Genomic DNA, 22,787 nt, shown 5'->3' on the forward strand with positions numbered 1-22,787 from the left:
AGCCCCGGAGATGATTGGACAAAGGACGGACCTGCCCCGCGCTGGGTGCGAGCTGTGCGAGCTGTCACTTAAAAAAGTTACCTGCTAGAGGGAAAAAGCGCGATCTGGGCGAGTAGGAGGACACACGTCGTGGGCAGATTTCTCGTGGTTACTGTTCGTTTATTTGCCTTATTCACGGTGGGATGGTGAAGTTAAACTCCTTAAGGGATGAGAATTACTGCTACAACTCGACTTTTCTGTATTGACGACCTACTGTGTGACTCGTTTAGAAACCCGACAGTCTCAAAGCTCTGAGTCAGCCAAGCGGAAGCACGGTGAGATGATCCCTTTCAAAGAGCTGGAAATTCTTTACATTTTAATGTTACCATTTAGCTATTATGGGTGGTGCATGCACTAGACCAAAATTGCAGCCGTTCCGATTTGAGGGGCTGTTCTAAGGCTGGTTAATTCCCTGCGGGGAATGGCCACATCCTTGGCAATCAAGACTGTGAGCTGCCTCGGCCTGCGCAGCTGTTTATAACCCTAAAGTGGGGACCCTTCCACCTGTCTGGGTAAATCTATCCCTACAACAAATGCAGACACACTTGGAGGGCTCAGGAATGACCATTTACAAGATCATAAAAGGAAAGTCGAGCAAACAAAGGGTGGAGGCTTCTGATGTCATGCACGTTTCCTCAAAGCAGATCTCTTCTTATTTCCATAAAAACTTAACTACATTCCCCCTTGCATGGCTCCCTCCTTCCAGGCAGTTCGAAATTTGTACACATGGTTAACTACTCTGGTGGGCTTTCATGAAGAGCCAAAGATAAGTTCTTCTGTTCTAGAAGGCACATACACTTTTATGTGCTTACCACAAAAGCATGAGGTGCCCCACTTGTGTGGATTAGAATCTTTCCATTCTTAGAAGCTGAGCCTAACTTTCCAAAGCCTTAAAAACAAAACAAAACAAACACCCCTTTCGGACCAATCCAGCACTCAGTATGCATGCCCTCCTTAGACATCATGTAATTACCAAGCAGGTATGGGAGCAGGGTGGTTGCCAGCTCAGGATCTCTTGGGAGAAACCTGTTTCTTAATCCTTCTTGAGCACTAGTTTCCTCACTTGAAAAATAGGGACAGAACAGCATCCAGACTCCATGGAGTTGGGAACGACTGAATGAGGTGATGGATATCAATCAAGTACATGGCCCCAAACATAAAAAGTCATCAAAGTAATGGCCATTTTTACTATCAGATTTATTTAGAAAGTAATCACATACTTTTTAAAAAAATCTGAAGTGGTCTTTTGTGTTAAATAAAAAGCTTGAACTTAACTCTCAAGGTTATTTTTTTTTTTTTTTTTGGCCTAGACTTGTTTCTCACTTCCCTTATTTCCCCGCCCACTGGAGGGTAGCAGGAGACAGGCTGGCATGGGACAACAGGGCTGGACTGGAAATTGAAAAATCTAGCTTCTGGTTCTGCTTTCTCCCAGTGGAAGGCACTTTTTGAGCCAGTTTCCCCATCTAAAATGGAGTTAACAGCAGCTATTCTGAACTGCTCTGAGGGTTAGAGTGAGATAATTTTAAGAATACTGTACTTTAGGTAAACAAAAGCTTTCTGTTAGAGGGTCCCACCCTGGCTGTACACCAGAATAATTCATAGGCTTTTAAAGAGTACAGATGAATGTGAGGCCCCACCTGGAAATCTACGGAACTGGAATTTCCAGAGGTAGGGTACTGTGATGGCTATCTTTAAGAAGTGAAACAGGTAATTCTCCCACATGGCTAGTCTGATAACCTCTGCTTCAAAGATAAGGAATCAGTCCCAGAAGAACCCCTTTAATCTAGTCTGATATATGAAAAAGTATACATTTATGTAAAACAGCTGACTCAGGATGTCTTAAGTCGGTCCATTTGGCACATTCATTATATTTTAAAGCAAAATTGCCAGAAATTTCTGTAATAACTTCCCCTCTTTAATTTGTTCAGACACTTTAGTTTTGCTTTTAAAAAAAAAATTATTATTTATGCACACAAGAACTGGGGTACAGGTCACAGGTGTGTGGAGGTTGGGGAACAGAACAGGCGGATTGACTGAAATACACTGCTGAGGGGAACAGTGGGCGAGACAGGAGAGGTCTCCTGCGCCATGTGGGTAGCTCCCTGGCTGGGGATCGAACTCGTGCTGCAGAGACTGCGGATAGCTTCATAGGTTGTGTCTTAACCCTTGTGCCACCCGGGAGGCCCCTGTACCCCAGTTCTTGTATGCATAAATAAATAAATCTTTAAAAAAAAAAACACACCAGGGGCCTCCTCCCCGGTGGCACAGTGGTTGAGTGCCGCATTGCAAAGTTGTCCGCAGCCTCTGCATCGCCGGTTCGATTCCCTGCCGGCCAGGGAGAACCCCACATGGCACAGCAGACCTCTCCTGCCTCACCCTCTGCTCCCTCAGCAGTGTCTTCGCTCCGTCTGCCTGTTCTGCTCCCCGCTCTGTCTCTGGTGAATTCTCTCACCCTCCCGCACCTCAGGCCTGTACCCTAGTTCTTGTAAAAATAAATAAATTTTTAAAAAAACAAACAAACAAAAAACACACCCAAATATTTTAACACAGAGCAGCTGTGATTGAAACTAGGCAAAGGATTCCAAATCCTGGCCCTCTCTGTCCTTGCTGGCCTTTGTCTCCACTGTCCTCCTCTTTCTGCACAACCCCCAATGTTACAATGGATGCAATTGTAAAACCCCTGCAATTTTCACCTGCATTTTTCCTCCCAGCCCCGCCCCTTCACCTGCTTTTTATAGACGCTAGTTCCCCCTTATCTGCAGTGGATACATTCATTCCAAGACCCCCAGTAGATGCCTGAAACCAGATAGTGCCAAGCCCTATATACACTACATAATTCCTATGTATACATTGAATGAGCAAGTTTAATTTCTAAATTAGACACAGTAAGATTAAGAACCATAACTAGTAATAAAATAGAATAATTATAACCATATACTGTATTAAGAGAGTGAAAAAAAATCAAGTTTCAGGTAAAGGAAACATTCATTTGCAGAGGTTAAGTCAGCAGCAATAAGCGCTATCACCTTCTAGGAGGGGAACAGACGTCTGAAGTCTGGAGCCAACCCCTTCCCCAGTGACCTGTAGCATCCAACCAAATCAAGTATTTTCTCAAGATAGATTTTTATCTCCCAAAGCCTTTGCCTTCCTTACACAGACTGCATGTGCCAAAGAGATGATGCTAAAGTATGCCGGTCCTTCTGCCTGGAAATTAACACGTGCCCAGGAAAAGTGCTTCTGTAATGTGTTTGCTGTAATGTAACTCCAGCTTTTTACGGAGAAGCCTGCCTGTACCAACACTATATAAACCGGACAGAAAGAAGGTGGCTGGGATCCTTTCCTACTGACGTTTCCTTCCAGTTAACTCCTCACCCTGGACTTCAAGACATATCTCCCTTCCACAGTAGTGTGAATGTAGTCTTTCTTAAAATCTAAGAATTAAAGGTGTCTCTTATTAATGACATAACTTTTGGAAAACCCCTGAAGATGATGGATGGTTGCCAGGGAAACTAACTGGACTAAGGCATGGAACTTTCTATCCTGCCTCCTTATCCTGACTGAGGCTGAGTTTAAGTACCAATGGTCAATGAGTCAGTCAGTCATGCCAATATAATCAAGCCCCCATAAAAATCCAAAAGGAGGGAATTCAGAGAGTTTCCAGATTACTGAACGTAAGATTTGGGGAATGAAGCCTTTGAGGTGCCATGGAAACCCAGTACCTTTCCCCCATACCTGGCTTCATGCATCTCCACCACCTGATTCTTCGCAAGTAATAATGCATCATGACTTCTCTGACAACCCAATAATTTCCCTTTAATATGGACAGGAGGGCCTCCCTGGTGGCACATGGGTTAAAATCTCAGTGCGCTATGAAGCTATCACCAGCCATTGCAGCATCAGTTCAATCCCTGGCCAGGAAGGTGACCCACATGGCGCAGCAGACCTCTCCTGTCTCCCCACTGCTCCCCTCAGCAGTGGATTTCAGTCAATCTGCCTGTTCTGTTTCCCGCTCTGTCTCTGGTGAATCCTCTCACCACGCCACACCTCTGACCTAAACCCCAGCTCTTGTATGTGTAAATGAAAATAAATCTTTAAAAAGAGAAAAGATAATATGGACAGGAATACTGCTGGCTTTTAAATTTGTTGCTCCATGCACAGTAAATTTTATTCAAGAGTGCAATATACAACTTACTCAAAACAGAATATTCTGGAAATGTTCCTTATCAGTTGTGCCTAGTAAAGCAGTAACTAAATCATAAACAAACATAAAAATATGCACTGTCACCTCTTGGCTTTCAAGCGTCTGCTTTTGCACTACCAGGGCAAAGTCGTCTGAATCCCCTACTTTCAACCTGCATTAATTTATTCCAGAATGCTAGAGGAAATGAGCAATATTCATCACCACCTTACTGGGATTTATTAGCCTTAGATGCAGCAATTAGATTTGAACCAATCTCTTAGATCAGTGTCTTTCACTAAAACCCAATATAAAACTATTTATTGAACCACATGAATCTGCAGAGTTTTTACTATTTTTGAGCTGTAAGTATAGCAATTACTTATCTTTAACACAGCATAGTCTTAATATTTTCTATTCATTCTACTTTATTATTCAAGGAAAATGCTGGTCATTTGATATTGGACTTGGTTAAGCAAGTGAATAAGTTGCCCATCCACAAGGTTTCTAACAAGCTTTCTTCCCAACCCCCAACATCGCAGGGTGCCACATTAAGAGTGACTTAACTGGGCCTCCCTGGTGGTGCCAGGGGTTAAAACACAACCTATGAAGCTCTCCACAGCCACTGCAGTTCAAGTTCGAACCCTAGCCAGGGAGCTACCCACATGGCACAGCAGACCTCTCCTGACTCACCCGCTACGCCCCTCAGCAGTGTATTTCAGTCAATCTGCCTGTTCTGCTCCCCACTCTGGTTTTGTTCCCCACTATCTCTGGTGGGTCCTCCCACCACCCTACACACATCTGACCTGTACCCCAGTTCTTGTATGCATATTTTTTAAAATTAAAAAAAGTGACAACCACACACATTCCCACATGCACATTCTGCATCCAACACTCCTAAAGCCAAATTTAGTATGCATCTGCTCATTCTTTTTGTGGCCTATCCTCACACACACAAGGGCAGATCAATGCTACTGTGACACAGCCCAAGGAGTTCATTTTCTCTTAAAACTCATTTGTCATTAAAAACAAAACAACCAGGCCTCCTCGGGTGGCGCAGCAGTTGAGAGCTGGGTTGTGAGGCTGCCAGCAGCCTCTGCAGCGCCAGTTCAATCCCCAGCCACGGCCGAGGGTCCCACACACACACACACACACACACACACACACACACACACACACGCACACACAGAGCACAAAAAAAAAAACCCAACCAATGGGCCTCCCTGGTAGCCTAGGGGTTGAATCTCAGCACTATGTAAAGGCCCTTGGCAGAAAAGCAGCCTGAGTTCCATCCCTAGCCAGGGAGCAGACCCACATGGCACAGCGGATCTGGTGGCACAAGGGGTTAAGCACCACACTATGAAGCAATCCACAGCCTCTGCGGCATGAGTTCGATCCCCAGCCGGCCAGGGAGCAACCCACATGGCGCAGCAGACCTCTCCTGACTCACCCGCTGCTCCCCTCCGCAGTGTATTTCAGTGTATCTGCCCACTCTGCTCCCCACTCTGTCTCTGGTGAATCTGCTCACCCTCCACACCTCTGGCCTACGCCCCCATTCTTCTATACAAAATAAAAAATCTCACAATAAAGGAATAATTTTTTGTAAAACAAAACCATCCCAAAAATTCATTTGCCATTAAACAAATGAATTGACCAAGAGGTTTCAAATACAGAAAATGGTTTTAAGTTCTTGCCCTGTCTTTATTCAAAGTTAAGGGAAACAAAGTGATATACATACCCTAAGGCCTGACATGGCCCCTTCAGGTCCTTGCCAGCACATCATTACATCACCCCATTATTTCCTGCACCTCTCAAACTGAGCTGAGTAAGATTATGTGGTTTAAATTTGCCTTACCTCAATTCCATCCTGCTACTACTACTCTATTTTTTTTTTTTTTATAGAGGCATGCTTTTATTTATTTGTTTGCTGGTTTGTTTGTTTGTTTTGTTTATACATGCACTGGGTACAGTCAGAAGTGCGGGAGGGAGGGTGAGAGAATTCACCAGAGCCAGAGCGGGGAGCAGAACAGGCAGAAGGACCGAAGTACACTGCTGAGGGGAGCAGCGGGCGGCAGGAGAGGTCTGCGCGCCATGCGGGACCCTCCTCCGGTGGCCGGGGAGCAGCCGGGGATCGAACCGGCGCCGCAGAGGTCGCGCGCAGTTTCGCAACCCAGCGCTCAACCGCTGCGCCACCGGGGAGGCCCCTACTACTCTATTTAATAAACAAGCAAACAAAAAACCTCCCCTATGCCATGCTCACCTAAAGGTGAATTTACCCTTTTACAAAAATAATTGCTAAAGTTATTAACACAAAAGGGTATGCCCTTAATATTCCAAAAATCGATAACCTGTGGCAAAGTTAGCTATACAATATGCCTTAAAAATATAAATTGCAGGGCCTCCCCGGTGGCGCAGCGGTTGAGCGCTGGGCTGCGAAGCTGCCCGCAGCCTCTGCAGCGCCAGTTCGATCCCCGGCTGCTCCCCGGTCACCGGAGGAGGGTCCCGCATGGCTCGCAGACCTCTCCTGCCGCCCGCTGCTCCCCTCAGCAGTGTACTTCGGTAACTTCTGCCTGTTCTGCTCCCCGCTCTGGCTCTGATGAATTCTCTCACCCTCCCGCGCTTCGGACTGTACCCAGTGCTTGTATGCATGTATGTATAAATCAATCAATCAATAAAATAAATAAATAAATAATCTTTAAAAAAATATATAAATTGCAAAAAACACAAATATCCCATGAGAATTCTCAGACTTCAAATGGATTTACAAAGGCCCCAAGGGTGTAAGGAAATCCTAACTATCTCATACATAATCACATGTCCCCACTTAGAAATAACACTCCACATTCCAAACAGCAGATTAAATTCCAACCTGTTTAAATACTCTAATTATGTTTCACTCTGTGCAACACTTTTCATTAGCTTATCACTATACAGATCCAAGTCTCACTGTAAGAGGTGGTCTTTTTTGGAACACCCAGGACTAACCCTCAGAACACTGAGTTAGTGTCAGAAAGTTGAAGCAATGAGTAAGATGGTTCCTTTGGTTCTTAAAGTTTTGGAGAATCATTAGATAAGAATAGTTTTTCCTTAAAGATTTGTCAATTGGGCCTTCCAGGAGGCGCAAGGGGTTAAGCAGCAGCACTGTGTAGCTGTCCACAGCCTCTGCAACAGCATAAGCTCGATCCCCGGCCGGCCAGGGAGCTACCCACATGGCGCAGCAGACCTCTCCTGACTTGCCCGCTGCTCCCTTCAGCAGTGTATTTCAGTAGATCTGCCTGTTCTGCTCTCCACTCTGTCTCTGGTGAATCCTCTCACCCCCCTGCATCTCTGGCCTGTACCCCAGCTCTTGTATGCATAAATAAATCTTAAAAAAAATTGTCAATTTAGTATTTAGCATTTAGTAAGTACCTATGACATTAAGATTGTACTGTTTAAAATGAATAGGAAGTTCTCTTAATGGCCTCCAGTTTCTCATTTACATTAAGTGCAAAACTCACATCCTGTGGCAGAACCCTTACTTCGCACTGAAAATAGTAACTTATGTTTAGAGTCCAGTATGCAAGTGACAATGTGCCAGGCAACTGAAACATACTATCTCAGTCTTCTCCACAAGGTACTTAACTCTGTAATTTGTTTTATTGTTTCTTCTACTTAACTCTAAGTTATGAGGATTCCAAAATTGCTTCTCAATTCCATAGTACTTTGAAAATACGTTTCTGGAGAACACAGGCACTGGTAATTTTTAAAAGCTTGCCAGGGAATTCTAATATAAAGCCGTGATCCAGATTCAGTTAGTCATTATTTAAAAGTGGTAGCGTCATTATCTCAAAAATAACATTCACTGGCACAGCTGGCCCTCTCCAATAACCACAGTCCTCAGAAAGACCATGGAAGTTTTTCCCAGGAGCCTTTTCTCCAATCCCGGGCCTTCATTGTCTACTGACCCCGTGGTGTCACAATCTCCCACATCATTACACACCTTGACCCAAGTCTCCAATTCTCCTCCAACTGTTTACTTTCCCATCTTCCATTCAATTTATCATCCCCTTTAGGTAAAATGCAATCTGATCATCAGATTAAAATAATTCCCATGAAAACATGAACAAGAAAAACTATGAGATAAATTAACTTGACACTCCTATTTCTGAAAAGTTGGATATACCTTTTGTTTTGGTCTTAAGCAGTTTGTAATGGATGAGGAGTACTTGAGAATTAAATTTCTCTCATCTTCCTATCCAAAACTTTGTTCACTTAGCTATGATATGAACAAGTTATTAAATCAAGGGTGTCAGAAAATTTAGCTCAACTGTTCAAAAGTTAACCAAAGTGTCAATCTAATGCCCATTATCTGAACCATTCCTGCCCCGCCAAAAAATACTCAGTATTTTCACCAATTCACTTGTTTTCAAAGTGTTTAAAAAGTGCTTCTGTAATTTTTCCACAGAATACGTCTCTTATTGGGCCTCCCTGGTGGCGCAAGGGGTTAAAGCACCGCACTATGAAGCAATCCGCAGCCTCTACCCACCAGAGAGCAACCCACATGGCACAGCAGACCTCTCCTGGCTTGCCTGCTGCTCCCCTCCCCTCAGCAGTGTACTTCGGTCAGTCTGCCTGTTCTGTTCCCCACTTTGTCTCTATTGAGTCCTCTCACCCCCCGCATCTCTGGTCTGTACCCCAGCTCTCACATGCATAAATAAATCAATCTTGAGGAAGAAAAAAAAAAGATTATCTGTCTCTTACAACCACTTATGCGAAACAGGGTGAGAGCAACAACCAAAAAATGTTAACAGAAATAAGGGCCTCACTGGTGGCCTAGGAGTTAAGTCTCAGCGCTATCACTGAGATGGCCCAAGTATAATCCCGGCCAGAGAATGAATTCATTCTGACCCATATGGCGCAGCAGACATGTCTCGCCCACTGCTCCCCCTAGCAGTGTACTTCAGTAAATCTGGCTGTTCTGCTCCCCACTGTCGCTGGTGAATCCTACCTCCTGTACCTCTGGTCTACACCCCAGTTCTTCTACGCATAAATTTTACTTATTTTTATTTTTTTTGAAACACTAAGCTTGGTATTGCTTTATTTATTTAATTTATACAAGCACTGGGTACAGTCAGAAGCGCGGGAGGGTGAGAGAATTCACTAGAGCCAGAGCAGGGAGCAGAGCAGGCAAAAGGACCAAAGCACACTGCTGAGGGGAGCAGAGGGGAGCAGCGGGGAGCAGGAGAGGTCTATGCGCCATCGGGATCCTCCTCTGGTGGCCGGGGAGCATCCCGGGATCAAACCGGCGCCGCAGAGGCTGCAGGCAGCTTCACAACCCAGCGCTCAACCACTGCGCCACCAGGGAGGCCCCTACACATAAATTTTAAATAGAACAGAAATAAAGTGACTCCTAAGCAGATGCACTGACCCAAGTATCACCAGGCCACAATATAGCATTAACTATGGAAATGCCCTTCCCACGCACTTCCCTCTGGCTCTTTTTATTCTACCAAGTTTTTCAACTATGGAAGAATTTAAAGTTTCTCTTTCCCCAACATGGCAAAAGCTCAGATATGATATCAGCAAATTCCTGGTAAGTATATTATCACTAAACAAAAACCCCATTCAAGACCCCCACCCCACCCCCTCATAATTAAGTCCTCTGGCTTGAACTTTAACCCTGACTTGGTGGGCATCACAAATTTCCACTATTAAATAGTACCTAGGACAAGAGAAATATACTTACCTGACCTCTTTTGAGAATTCTTGGGGGTAGACACCCCATACTATTTCACAATATAAATTGTAAAAACAGGCTGGTATAGCACTATACATACAGGAAAATAATAGCTGATTCAAGATTAACTTACACATACAGATCCAAAAGTCCACAGGATTCCTGCTGTCTCTGGGGAAGCCCATTCATTAGAGAAATGAATGTAACAAAAAAACCACATTGCAAAAGAGGTAGAGTGAATTAAGTGAATGACAAAGCATGACAGAACAGGAGCACTTGATCCAAACAGGTTATACTGATAGGAGTGGAAATTTGGTTTCCTGAGAATCAGTACTGGAGAACTCACATAACAGGCATCAGGAAATCTAAACTTTTAATTTCACTTTTATAAGCAACTAGCATAGTGACATAAAGCCTCTGGACCTGTTTCATCCCTAAATCAGACTAGATTAAGAACATCGTTGCTGGGCCTCCCCGGTGGCGCAGCCGTTGAGCGCTGGGTTGTGAAACTGCGCGCGGCCTCTGCGGCGCCGGTTCGATCCCCGGCTGCTCCTCGGCCACCAGAGGAGGGTCCCACATGGCGCGCAGACCTCTCCTGCCGCCCGCTGCTCCCCTCAGCAGTGTCCTTCGGTCCTTCTGCCTGCTCTGCTCCCCGCTCTGGCTCTGGTGAATTCTCTCACCCTCCCGCGCTTCTGACTGTACCCAGTGCATGTATAAACAAAACAAACAAACAAACCAGCAAACAAATAAATAAAGCATGCCTCTATAAAAAAATAAAAAAAAAAAAAGAACATCGTTGCAGTTTTAATATCATGTTCATTGGACCTGAATCTATGACCATTCCCCATACATTGGAATTTTAAATGTTTATTCCCCGCATATTTAAGGCTGTAAGAATTGAAATATGTAAATAGTATTTTTATCACTTAATTCCTGTCTTTCCGTATTCTCAAGGAAGGAAGCCTACTTTAGATCTTTAGGCTACTAACGATCTATTTTAGATTAGGGAGTACTTATTTATTCATCAAAGTGAGGGCTAGAATGTTCGAGTGATTTATCAGCAGCCAGCAAAATCAGAACTTTTTCCTGGCTGCATGTACTATCCCGCTATGCCTAGGTAGTGCTTACAGAAAACAGAAACATTACAAAGACTAATACAACACTATGATCCAATTTTTTGGCTAATAAGGCTGCACATTTGGAAATGCCTAAGTTTTTTGAACAAAGAGGCTGAAACATCCAGTTGTTAAACTTTGTTAATCTTTGTTTCGCAGTCTGTCAGAAATTCAAAATAACTCTATTTCCTCCTTGAAATGTTAACTGAGCAGGCCTATTCATGTCATGCTTTCCCCTAAGCTTCCATTTTCTACTTTAATATGCCTCAAAATAAAGAAAACAGCTCATTTTAAACAAGAAGTTTATTTAAACAACAAGACGCTTGACTTGAAGGGAAAACTATCTAGGATTCATTTGTTTTAGAGTAATTTATCCCTACTTAAAGACAGATTGCCCTACATGTAACAGCTACGTACAAAAAAGTTATAAAATTGTCCTTGGTTTTACAATGATAAATGAAAAACATTAAAATTCTCCAATCGAACAAGGTATGCAAGAATTTTTATGTTGTTCTTTTTTTTGTTAAACATTGAGAGCAAAATAACTTACTGGAATATAAAGATAAGAGCTGAATGAGCATGCCACTAATGGAGAAAGGGGGTGTTTTCACAGAACCAATATTTTTTTTCCCCGTCCCATCTCCATTTGCTGTCAATCAAAACATACCATTGGCCATTTAGTTTAAAAAAAAAAAATGCAATATGCTTGTGCACATACACCAGTTACTTTATGTACAATAAAGGAATGGGGAAGGGGAAAATGAAAGAATAGAGAAAACTATACTGTAGTAGTCAGGATGTGGTGGAACCAAATTGCGGTTTTCTAATTGAGAATGTCTTCTTGGTCTGGAGGAACAGAGTTCTGGAGTAAAGTAGCAGGTTCCCTTTTTAGTAGACACCTCCTGTCTGCTGTTGGAACACATCAATTGTATCTTCGTCCTCCATTTCCAACTAGCGTAATAGAAAAAGTAAATTGAAGACCATTGATTATTAAACTTAACACTTTAAATCATCAAACTTAAATATCCTGGGGGGAAAAAAGGCACAAATTCCAGGGTTCTTTTTTTTCCCCGCACCCCAGACCCTAATGCAGCATCAGATTTGGGTTTACATAATCTCTTCCATTTGGTATTCCCTTTTATTGAGATTATAAAAAGCTTTGTTTTTTAAGTTAAAAAAACCTGAGTATGTTTTCAAATGATAAGAATTTTTCACATTCATCTAGAGAACTCAGCTCCTCCTTGTGGCTATGTACTATAACTGCTTCTTTCCTTGTGGCTTGTAATGGAATTGCTTCTTAGAGTCTAGCCAATGGAAATTTCATCAAAAGGTTTTCCCCTCAGGAACAACTCAAAGACACTTCAAACTTTTGAAGATCATCAACAAAACCACAAGCTGGATGTGGTGCTTCATTCACACCATATTTATTACTTTCTAGTTTTTAATGGGGTTAAAAAACACACAAGGATTCCAATTTAAATGTTTTCTCCCTGAAAGTATTTTCCCCCAAAATTGGAAGTCTTAAATGAAATTTAAGAGTACATGGAAACAAAGTGCTTCTGCCATAGTGGCCAGTCCAGTCAATCCCTTACAAACTGACAAAATAACTGAAGTGATATGTAAAGAGATTAAGGGATCAGACAGTTTCACTCTGTGAAGGGTTTGGGAAACCACCTATTACCAAGAACCTGCCCTATCAAACCAAGCTACTGGAAGACTTGCAGTTAGAGCCATTAGCTCCCTTCAGTTCCCGAGGATTCAGTTTGAAAAGCTCAAATAAAATCGTCACAATCAACAGCCCACCAATCACCTGTGGGGGGAACTCTGCATATGATCAAGAGTTGTAGCAACAGAAAAACAAAACATTCTGAAGAAACGAAAAGTTTTATTTTGTCCCCAAAATGCTGGCAACAGTAAAAAATGGGTTAAAGTAACTACATGACCTATTAGTTCTACTAAATGACAGCTAGATCTTTTATAACCATTGGCATTTCCTGACCCTATCACTATTTTCTTTTTTCTGTTCTCCTTTGGTCATATATTACATACCTTTTTTAAAAAGAGATTTATTTTATTTATGCATATAAGAACTGGGGTGTAGACCAGAGGTTGGGGGTGGTGGTGGTGAGACAGAGTGGGGAGCAGAAGGGAGACAGGAGAGGTTTGCTGTGCCATGTGGGTCAGCTCCCTGGCCGGGAATCAAACTCAGGCTACAGTGGCTGGTGATAGCTTAATAGCATTGAGACTTAAACCCCTGAGCTACCAGGGAGACCCTATTACATAGTTTGAATTCTGGTAAATAGCTGTATATATATTCTAATACCAAAAGTGCATCAATTCATAAAGCTGTTGAGAGAATTATAAAAAAGGTTTTCGTTTTTCTGGTTAGCACAAAGAGAGTTTTACCTGTGCAGGTGTGTCTGTTTCATTGATTGGTTGCCCGTCAAATCGGAATCTGATCTGCCTCATCGACAAACCCTGGACAAGAATTCAAAAGTAGGAAGTATATTAAAAAAAAAAAAAAAAAAAGATTAAGAACTCCACCTTAAATAAAACTAAGCACATACTTACGTTAAAAGATATCTTAATAAATGCTCACCAGTAAGTTACTAGGTAAAAGGATTTGGGCTGCTTTTCACTTTCACTAATTTAAACTTCATCAAGTGCTGTATATCAATTGCCCCAGTAAAATTGGGAAAAAAAAAAAAACCCACAAATTTTATAGGTAAAGAAGCTAAGAAAAAAAGTACGTTGAACTTTCTTTAGAAAATGTTTTATAAAGTCTTCTTTGAAAAGTTACTCCAAGATTGAACAGATCATACCTGAGGGTCTACCACTGCATTTAAAATAAGATATTGATAGGAAAATCAAGACACACACAGAGCAGCACTCCTTGATACACAGAAGAGTTCTCCAAAAGAAAAACACCCTTAATAACAATGTAAACAAGTCACCTAAAAGAAGTGAAGTAAAACTGCCTGAAAAACTAACTGCCTTACCTCTTTTTCTATCATCATGCAAAAGTAACATGTCCCACCCAGCGCAAAGCAAACCACAGGTATTCAACAAGTTCTTATCCTTGGGCAGTCAGGATATTCCCAACAGAACACAAGGAATTAACTGTCCTGAAACCCTAAGACCATAATCCATACTCATGAAATTCCTAGAATAGCTCCAAAGAAGCACCTGGCTTTTAATTTGCTTCTCAGTATTTATTGGAACCTATAACTATTGTCAACTTCTCACTAGAAAATAAAGTGAGACTTAAACCCCTTAAACTCCAGGGGAGATAGGAACCTGACCTTAGTTCCACTATATCCCTTGCACGCAATTCTGATGGAGTTATGGCTCTAAAATGCCCATCCACCCAAGTTTTTTTTTTTTTCTTCTTCATTTAAAAAGAAAATGTGAAAGTTTAAAGGTAAGCTGGGGAGCTTTACTAAATAGAGGGAAGTGAAATTTTTTATTACTGGAGTTTAGTTTCAATTAAGGAGATAAATGAGCTTTAACACATCCCTTCCACGTTTCGTTTAGTTCCAGTGTCAAATGAAGATAAGAAAGTATATCTCAAATACACTGTTGTGAAATATTACCTTGAAAATTTGCTTTCTAGGAACCATCTTACAAAGTCAATCCTGAACTGTGCTCAAAATTACAAACTACATCATTACACAAACTCCCTGGTTTGATATTTAAGAAAATATAACCTACTCCTGAAGTACGTATTAACAAACATATTAACATATTAACAAAGTGTTCATCTAACACCTGCGTTCCCTCCCTTAACAAGGGCTCATGGAATCGGTCCTTAAAACACAGAGGTCATGTTTTCCTTTATAACTCTCACCTTGGACACCGCCAGACCAGACCTTGTTATGAAAAGTACAAGGAATCTCCCACCAGGTAGGTGTCATCCACAACCTTAGTCCATTCATGACAAATTTAACATATGATCACACAGAGCAACCAAGAACTGAATGCCAATTCATTAATTAGTATTATGTATTTGCAAATATCCCCTTTAAAGACTCCTTAAAGCAACAAAATACTAAGCATTACTTTCTTTCTTTACTACCTCTATTGGCAAGAACATAAGTCAATGGCAAGATCAATTCCAAACAAAAGGGGAGGAAAAAAGCAGGCCCAAAACACAAGCAAACTACATTCCTCTTTTGCAGCCTGTGTCAATTACACTAGATTCAAGTCCAAAATTCAGAAAACGTACTTTTCAAGACTCTATAAACCATGTTCAGTTTTCAAACCAGTATTTGGGGCGTCTCTGCTATATAAATCATTATCTGAGTTTTATAAGGTTGTGAGCCCTGAAGAGTTATACATTGTTCTTTGGATCATTTCCTCATTGCACAAAAATGAATGGAACCAAATCAAATTTCTGTGCTCTCTGACATCAACTTACACTCCATGAAATAATCTGTAAATCCACAAGAGAATGGAATAGTGTGCTCTTAATTAGCTAAAAATGGTTGACATGAAGTGGACAAATTCCAACTCCACATATGCAAGAAAAACTTATTTACAAACTAACCTTCCAATGCTCAGTATGTTCCTCATCATCTTAAAAGCACTTGTTGAGCAGGTTCTATATGCCAAGATGGGGGTCTAGCTGCTAGAGAAATGGTCAGCGAAAAGGCTCGTCCTCATGGAGCTTACATTCTGGTACATGTAGTCAGTGATCAATGCAAACATCCCTCCCCCAGTCAGAAAGAGTTGTATGATGAGTGCTAGGAACAGGGGCACTGTGAATTAATCAGAGTTCTCCAAGTAACGGAGCAAGAGTGAATGAAAGAAAACCATTGGAAGGCTTTGCATTATCAAATGGAAGTATAATGTAAGCTATGGCATTTAAAATTGTCTAGTTGCCACATTAAATAGCTCACTAGCAAACATTTTAATTCAATGTACTCAAAATACTATCATTTGCAACATGTAACCAACATTTTAAAAAAACTGAGACACTTTCTCTCTACTGAGCCTTCAAAATCTGGTATATACTTTACACTTTATAGCACCTCTCAATTTGGACAAGCCTCATTTTAAGTGGTAAACAGTCACATGTGGCTTGTGGCTACTGTGCTAAGACACCATAGATTTAGGTGGGGAACATAACATATGCATGGATTCTTATCTGAATTACAAAGCATCATCAAAGATGATTTCGAGGTTTTGCTCTCAAACGGGATGCAGAATGGTGCTACTTACTGAGTAAGGGCACCAGAGAAAATGATTTCTTCAAGTAGAACCAAAAGTCCCCTTGCAAATCAAAAGTTTGAGATGCCTATTTGCCATCTACTGGAAATCCTCCAGAAATACACCACCAAGTGAGTTTATTAGACAGTATGAGCATTCAATTAATCTTGACAGGAACCCTTAGACAAAAATTCTCAACTGAGCCCCTCACCCCTAAAAAAAAAAAGGGGAAAAAAAAAAAAAAAAGAAAAGTCTGGCTATGCAAGTTAGATAAAATATTCTAGTGTTTTGATAGTCTAAAAAGGACTGGCTCAATATGATACTTCAATGCCCTTTTCCACGGAGAAACCTTGTTTCGGTCAAAATTCAGACTATTCCCAACTGAAGAGAAATTGTGAATAACCATTTTTTCCAAGTTCTTCCTGGATCAGATCTTTAAACTTACATCCCATCAGGTAAGGAGTGGAATTACATGTCACGGGTTACTAATGCTTTTTCCCTGTAGTGTAGTGGCCCCTACAGTTTTGGTCAATCCCAATCCCAATCTTGAGCCTAGTAACTCGAAAATACAAGAAAACTTTCATACTAAGTAATGCACTCAATTTATTAACATGGCAGGAAAGCAAAAAAGTTTTCTAAAGTTTTGATTAACCAAGTAACTCAATCTGATCAGACAATCTCCTATTAAGAACAACTTGGCGTACTAAGATGGTCTCACTATTTTTCTGGCATATGGGATGGCCCAGCACATGGTTGGAATGTGGTAAATATCCCATCGATAAACTCTCTGAGGCCCCTACAAGGAATACAGGCTATCTTGAAAATAGGTACAGTAAAATGCTCAAGGTTAAAGCTAGGTGGTGAGCCCATGGGTACCGGGTATGCAAAGTCAGTTTTTTCATTTTGCTCTATGAAGTTTTCATAATTAAGTGCTGAAAATATGTTTTAAAAACTAAAATATAGTTATAAGTAGGAAAAAGTTAAAAAGATACACAGAGAATTTTGAAAACCAAGTATAAGCATGTGTTTCTATTTTGTATAAGGCTTTGCTACATAAGATCTACAAAATGATCACCTTGGAGAATTCCCCTGTCACCTGCAGGGGCACTAGAGTTCAAATATGGAAGTCAACAGTGCAAAAATTCCTTAGCACTATTAGTAAGAGGAATTTAACCAAAATTCACTAAAGAGGAGTATATTGAACATTGTGTCTGTATAAGGAACTAATGAAAATTTTGTTTTTTAAGGACAGTTTGCAATATGGATAAATTGTCAAAAGAATGATTTTCTACAGCTTTTACAGTACATATTCAGGGTAGAAAAACACTTCCAACAGGTCATTGTTATTAGATTAAGTGACTGAGGGACCAGTTTTTGTATTACCTGCAAAATTCACCTTTAAAGTTGTCTCTATATTGTTACAGACTCAATATCACAAAAGGAAACTTCTTTTGTCATAATGTTTGCATTAATCTCCCAGCATCTGTTCATTTCTACTTCCTCTTCTTCATGTCTATTTACTATTTTCTGAGTAAAATGCAAATATCCCTATAACACAGGAATGTTTATGCTTGACTCAGTTAAATTTACTACTATTAGTATAAAAAGATCAATTTTACAGGAAAATTACAATATCCTTAACTCAATTTTACTTTCAAATTGGTTAAAATACTGCTTTGACACTAGCAAATATGAAACTGATAAAAAAGAAACCTGACCAAAAATTTTACCAAGTTCATTCTTACTTTCTTACAAAAGTAAAATTATGTCTCCTCGGGAACAAACGAAGTGTTGTGACTATAATTCGATGCATTCCTGGCATAAGCCTAGAATCATATATAATACTAATCAAACCATCCTAAGGATTTTCATGAAGAATCAATATACCAAAGGTATAATAAAGCTGATAATGCTAAGCATACGTACATATTCATCTACTAAAGAGAGTTGATTATGTATCATGCTCACCTAGTTTCTACAAGAAAAGAAGGTTTGGATTGTTTTTTAAAGAAGTTTTATTCAGTGGAAATGCACATGTCAGTTCCTCACCTGTCGTTCGCAATAGGCTTTCATTAGTTTACTAAGTGGTGTATGCCTCTTAATCTTAAACTGCACCACAGAACCATCCTGACCCGCCACCTTCAAATTAATATGATCGTTGTTCTCAGTCTTGACTCCTTCCTGTTGAAAGAAAAATAAAAGTATAATTTGGAAAATGTGAAAAACAAATTATCTTTTAAAGCAGCAGTAGCCCAAGTTGCTTCAGAAATCAACAGGTTTCCCCTTCCATGCGATACCAGAGAACAGGGCATTTCTGAACTGCTGAAATCAATGTGAAAGATGAGAAATCGGGAGCAACCACATCAGCTAGCTGTCAGAGAAACAGAAAGGCAGTCTCCATGCAGTGCCGTCAGTGGCAACAATCGATTTGGAAAGATGGGTCCTCCTCAATCTACTCCAGGGCTCTCCTTTGAATCTGAATTTTCTAAAACGGGGTTCTTTCGCATGACTCTCAAAACATACCTCCCCCTCCAAAGAGTAAAAGCGACCCTTCTCTCGTCAAAGTGTTGTAAAGTGCAAAGTATAAGAAAAACAACCGAGAGCTTGCAATTCAAAATTCACTCCAATTCTCTTGTTAAAAAGTTACCAAACGCAGCTTTGCAGAGACCGGAGCAATCTGCCCTGCGTCTCCCCGAGGCCGCGGTCCTAACTGGGCACCCCGGCCGCCGTTCGCCCCTCTCGGCCGCTTCGGGCGTGTTTGTGCGAGTGAGGCGCCCGCTCTCCCCTCCCCTTTGTTGTCATGGATCAAACGCACTTTTTTTCCTGGTCGATTTCTCCCAATCTTACATTCATCACAGCCAAAGACGACGAGTTCCGCAGCCCGCTAAATCACTTCAAAAAAAGGAAGGGCGGGGGAGTCGCAAAACGAACCCCAAGCCCGGGCGCCCCGGGCCGCACGGGGAAGAGCTCCCGGTTCCTCAAAACCCGCGTTAAAAAGTTCGGGCCCGCCGAGCACCCCGCTCCTGCGCCTCCAACTTCCCGACTCCACATGGCCTCCGCGGGAAGGGGTGCCCGGCACCCGGGCCGAGCCCCTGCCCATCCCCCCGCGGGGTCCCGGGGCCGCTCCGGCGGGACGGGCTCCCCGGGAATCCCCGAGCCCCGGCCTCTCGCCGGCCCGACGGGCATCCGGCCCCCCGGCAGCCCATTGATTCGCCCCGAGCCTGGCTCGGCCGGCGCGGCCGCGGTCGGGGCGCCCAGATGCCCGCGGCCCCCACCGGGGAGCCCCGGGCGCAGGGTCCTCCCCGCCGCGGCGGAGGGCGGGACCCGCGCGCCCTAACGCCCTCCTCACGCGCGCCCGGCCGGCCGGGCCCGAGGAGCCCCGCTCGCGGCCGGTGGGCCCGCGGGCGCCCGCGATCCGCCCGCCCAACTCGCGCCCCGCGCGCACTCCGAGGCGGCCGGGGGCGGGGGAGGCGGCGGGGCCTCCTCGGCGCGGGCGGGAGGAAGGGGGGAGGGAGGAAAATGGCGCGGAGCGCCCGGGCCTGAGCCGCGGCCGGCCCCGTGGGGGGCCCGGGCGGGCGCGGGGAGCCCGCGGCGGGCTCCGGCCGGACCCCGGCCCGCGTCGTGACCCCGGCCGCACGGCGAGGCGGCCGGCGCCCGGCTCACCTTGGGCTTTTCGTCGGCCATGGCGAGCGCCGGAGTCTCCTCAGCTGCCGCTTCACAAAAGAGGTACCAGGTCCGCACCGAACGAGCACACAAGCAGCACCAGGAGCGGCAGAAGAAGGAGGCGGCAGCGGTGGAGGAGGGAGAGGGCGCGCGCACGTCGTGCGCTCCCTCCCCCCACCCTGCGTGCGCGAGCACGAGCCGGCGGGGCTTCCCATTGGCTGCCGCCTCGCGGGAGCGCGCAACGCTTACATAACCACCCCCATCCCCCGCCCCGCGCCGCCCCGACTGAGGCCCGGCGCCCGCCAGGCCGGCGGGAAGAGGCGCGGACACGCGCACCCGGCCCGCCGCGGGGGCGCGCCTGGCTCTGGGCGGGGCTGTATTGTCCTCCTTCGGTGGTGGAGCTAAATCAAAATGGCTTCCAGCTGGTCCTTGGTGGGGACGAGGAGGCTTGAGGCCTAGACGTGACACACAGGCCGGGGAAGGCAGACTGAGTAGACGAGGAAGGGGGAGCCTAAATCAAAGCCCCAGACTGAGGTTCTGGGAAAAAATCCTCTTGTTTAGTGCCCCAAATGCAGCTTTCCTCACGGTTAGAGGAACATCAAACTTCCTCTCAGTCGGCCTCTCAGCCTTTGAATTTTTAAAGCTTCAGCCTCAACCCGCTTCCCACCCGGCTCTTTCCTCAGTTCGGTGACTACTTACACCCTACTGGTCACCCTGTTCTTGCACTGTGGAAAAATGTTCATCCCCTGAACTCCTCGCTCAACCTCCAAGAAGAAACATTCCATCCGAGAGAAGTACCCAATATTAGCTTCCAAACCAATTATTTCCTCCTTCCATCCGGTTAAAAACGAATGGAAGTCGATTCTTCCTGTCTTATGGAGCAATGGTAACATCTGCGCAGAGGACTCCCCCTGCTCCTGTCTGTAGGCTTTATTGATTGTTTTCTTTGTCCCTGTGTTTCCTTCCACTTCTCCGTTAGCATAGAAAAAGACTCTATTTCCTTCTTAAGTTGCCACCATCTCCTTCTTAAGTTGCCACCATCTCTCTCGATTCTTGGCCAAACATCTTGAAAAAACGTCCATGCCAGCTGTCTCCACTCCCTCACCTCCCACTCACTCCTCAATCCACCACAATCTGGTGTGTCCCCGTATTGCCACTAAAACTGCTCTTACAAGGTCAGGGCAGACCTCTTCTCTGAGCCGGGTAGGCTTCCCAGTTTGCCACTCCCTGGGAAGCCCAGTCACTTTGGACTGTGACTCTGGCCAGTCTTTGATCCCTTGCAATTTTTTCCCCCTCAACCCTTCCTTTCTATAGTCCCTGGGTTTTGGTCTAGACTCCTTTCCCTGAGGATCTTTCTATTCCCTCTCCTGGGATGATTTCACCCACTTCTGTTACCATCTATTTGCTATTCTCAAATATCTATTTCTAGTCCACTTCTCCCTCTGAGTTTCCAACCCATAAATAAAGCCGACTTCTGAACCCCTCCACTAGGATGTCCCAGAGGCTTTAGATGTAAAACAGAGCAAGGAAGGTGGACTGATCCAGAGAGGCAGGCAAGCCTGAAGCTCAAACCAGCTCTCTCCAGAGCTACTGCCAGAGCCTCCTAACTGGTCCTTTTGTTTTAAGGTGAATCACACTAGCCTGAATATTTAACTGATTCAGAATCCCCTAGGGTGCTGGTTTAAATGTGTGTCTTGGGCAGTGTGCCACTGGGATCCCCTTTAAACAAACTTCCCTGGTGATTCGTAAGCACATTCAAGTCTGGGAGCCACAAACTCTTCTTTTTTTTTTTTTTTTTTTTTTTTATAGAGGCATTTTTTTTTTTTTTATTATTTATTTGTTTGTTTGTTTTGTTTATACAAGCAGTGGGTACAGTCAGAAGCGCGGGAGGGTGAGAGAATTCACCAGAGCCAGAGCGGGGAGCAGAGCAGGCAGAAGGACCGAAGTACACTGCTGAGGGGAGCAGCGGGCGGCAGGAGAGGTCTGCGCGCCACGTGGGACCCTCCTCCGGAGGCCGGGGAGCAGCCGGGGATCGAACCCGCACCGCAGAGGCCGCGGGCAGCTTCGCAACCCAGCGCTCTACCGCTGCGCCACCGGGGAGGCCCCACAAACTCTTCTAAAATAAAAAGTTTCAGCCACTCCTTGGTTCTGTGGCAATCTTCTGCCTTACAGGATAAAGTCCAAAATTCTTATAAGACCTACAAATCCCTTTGGGATCTAATCCAGATGAACCATTCTAAACTCATTTCTTCCTGGAAGCCTCTGTTTCTCTTATATTCCTTTACTTGGGGTTCTTGAATCTGCCAGCTCTCTCAGCTCTAAGTTTCTGTCCATTGTAGTTTCTCAAGGAATCACTGGATAAGTGAATAAATTGAAACTATCACTATATGTAAGGTCCTGTGCTAGGCTTTGGGCAAAGAAAGACAAATAACCTTGACTCAAATGATGTATAAAGTGGGAGGGGAGGCAGGTAGGAAATACACAAGAAGTGGAAGGGCAAGAGAAGTTACTGCCATGTGGCAGGCACTGAATGGGACTTTCCTAATATTAGCACATTTCTCCTTATACAAACCCTTCCAACAGGGTGTAGTATGTATTTGCTACTGAGACTCAAAGGAGTTAAGTAGTTTGCCCAATACCAGCTGGCAAGGACTGTGGATCAAGCGCCTGCTGTATCAGGGATTGAACGTGCTGGGTGCTGTGCCAGCTATGATGGAGAAAGAAAAAGAGATGCTATCCTTACTCTGCTGAACCAAGTCTCCTTTTGTTATATACCTTCCCATTCTTGTAGGATCACGGAGCCATCAAAGAGGAATATGTTATGTAAAATTTGCATCCTAAATATGTAGGGTCTCAACAACCAATAGTT

General features: G+C 43.7%; 2 protein-coding genes across 3 annotated transcripts in view; one reads left to right on the forward strand and one right to left on the reverse strand.

The window, feature by feature from the left end:
* Positions 1 to 11,935: 11,935 nt before the first annotated feature.
* Positions 11,936 to 19,939, reverse strand: SUMO2 (small ubiquitin like modifier 2; the record flags this gene model as incomplete). 2 transcript variants are annotated; one of them, XM_084237598.1, is made up of 4 exons in its annotated part: positions 11,936 to 11,998; positions 13,454 to 13,525; positions 18,305 to 18,436; positions 19,919 to 19,939. In XM_084237598.1, the coding sequence occupies 4 exons, from the start codon at positions 19,937 to 19,939 to the stop codon at positions 11,936 to 11,938; spliced, it is 288 nt and encodes a 95-aa protein (XP_084093724.1). The 2 variants fall into 2 exon arrangements, with proteins under 2 accessions (XP_084093724.1, XP_084093725.1); XM_084237599.1 differs by lacking the exon at positions 13,454 to 13,525.
* The window catches only part of NUP85 (nucleoporin 85), a gene marked incomplete at both ends in the record, with an annotated part of 37,001 nt that continues 34,151 nt past the window's right edge, over positions 19,938 to 22,787 (forward strand). Inside the window, one exon of the mRNA XM_084238074.1 lies at positions 19,938 to 20,070. Within this exon, the coding sequence (XP_084094200.1) occupies positions 19,938 to 20,070 (133 nt within the window). The remainder of the gene's footprint in view (positions 20,071 to 22,787) is intronic.

This window comes from Talpa europaea (assembly GCF_964194135.1).
Source record: "Talpa europaea genome assembly, chromosome: 7".
NCBI classification, from domain to species: Eukaryota; Metazoa; Chordata; class Mammalia; order Eulipotyphla; family Talpidae; genus Talpa; species Talpa europaea.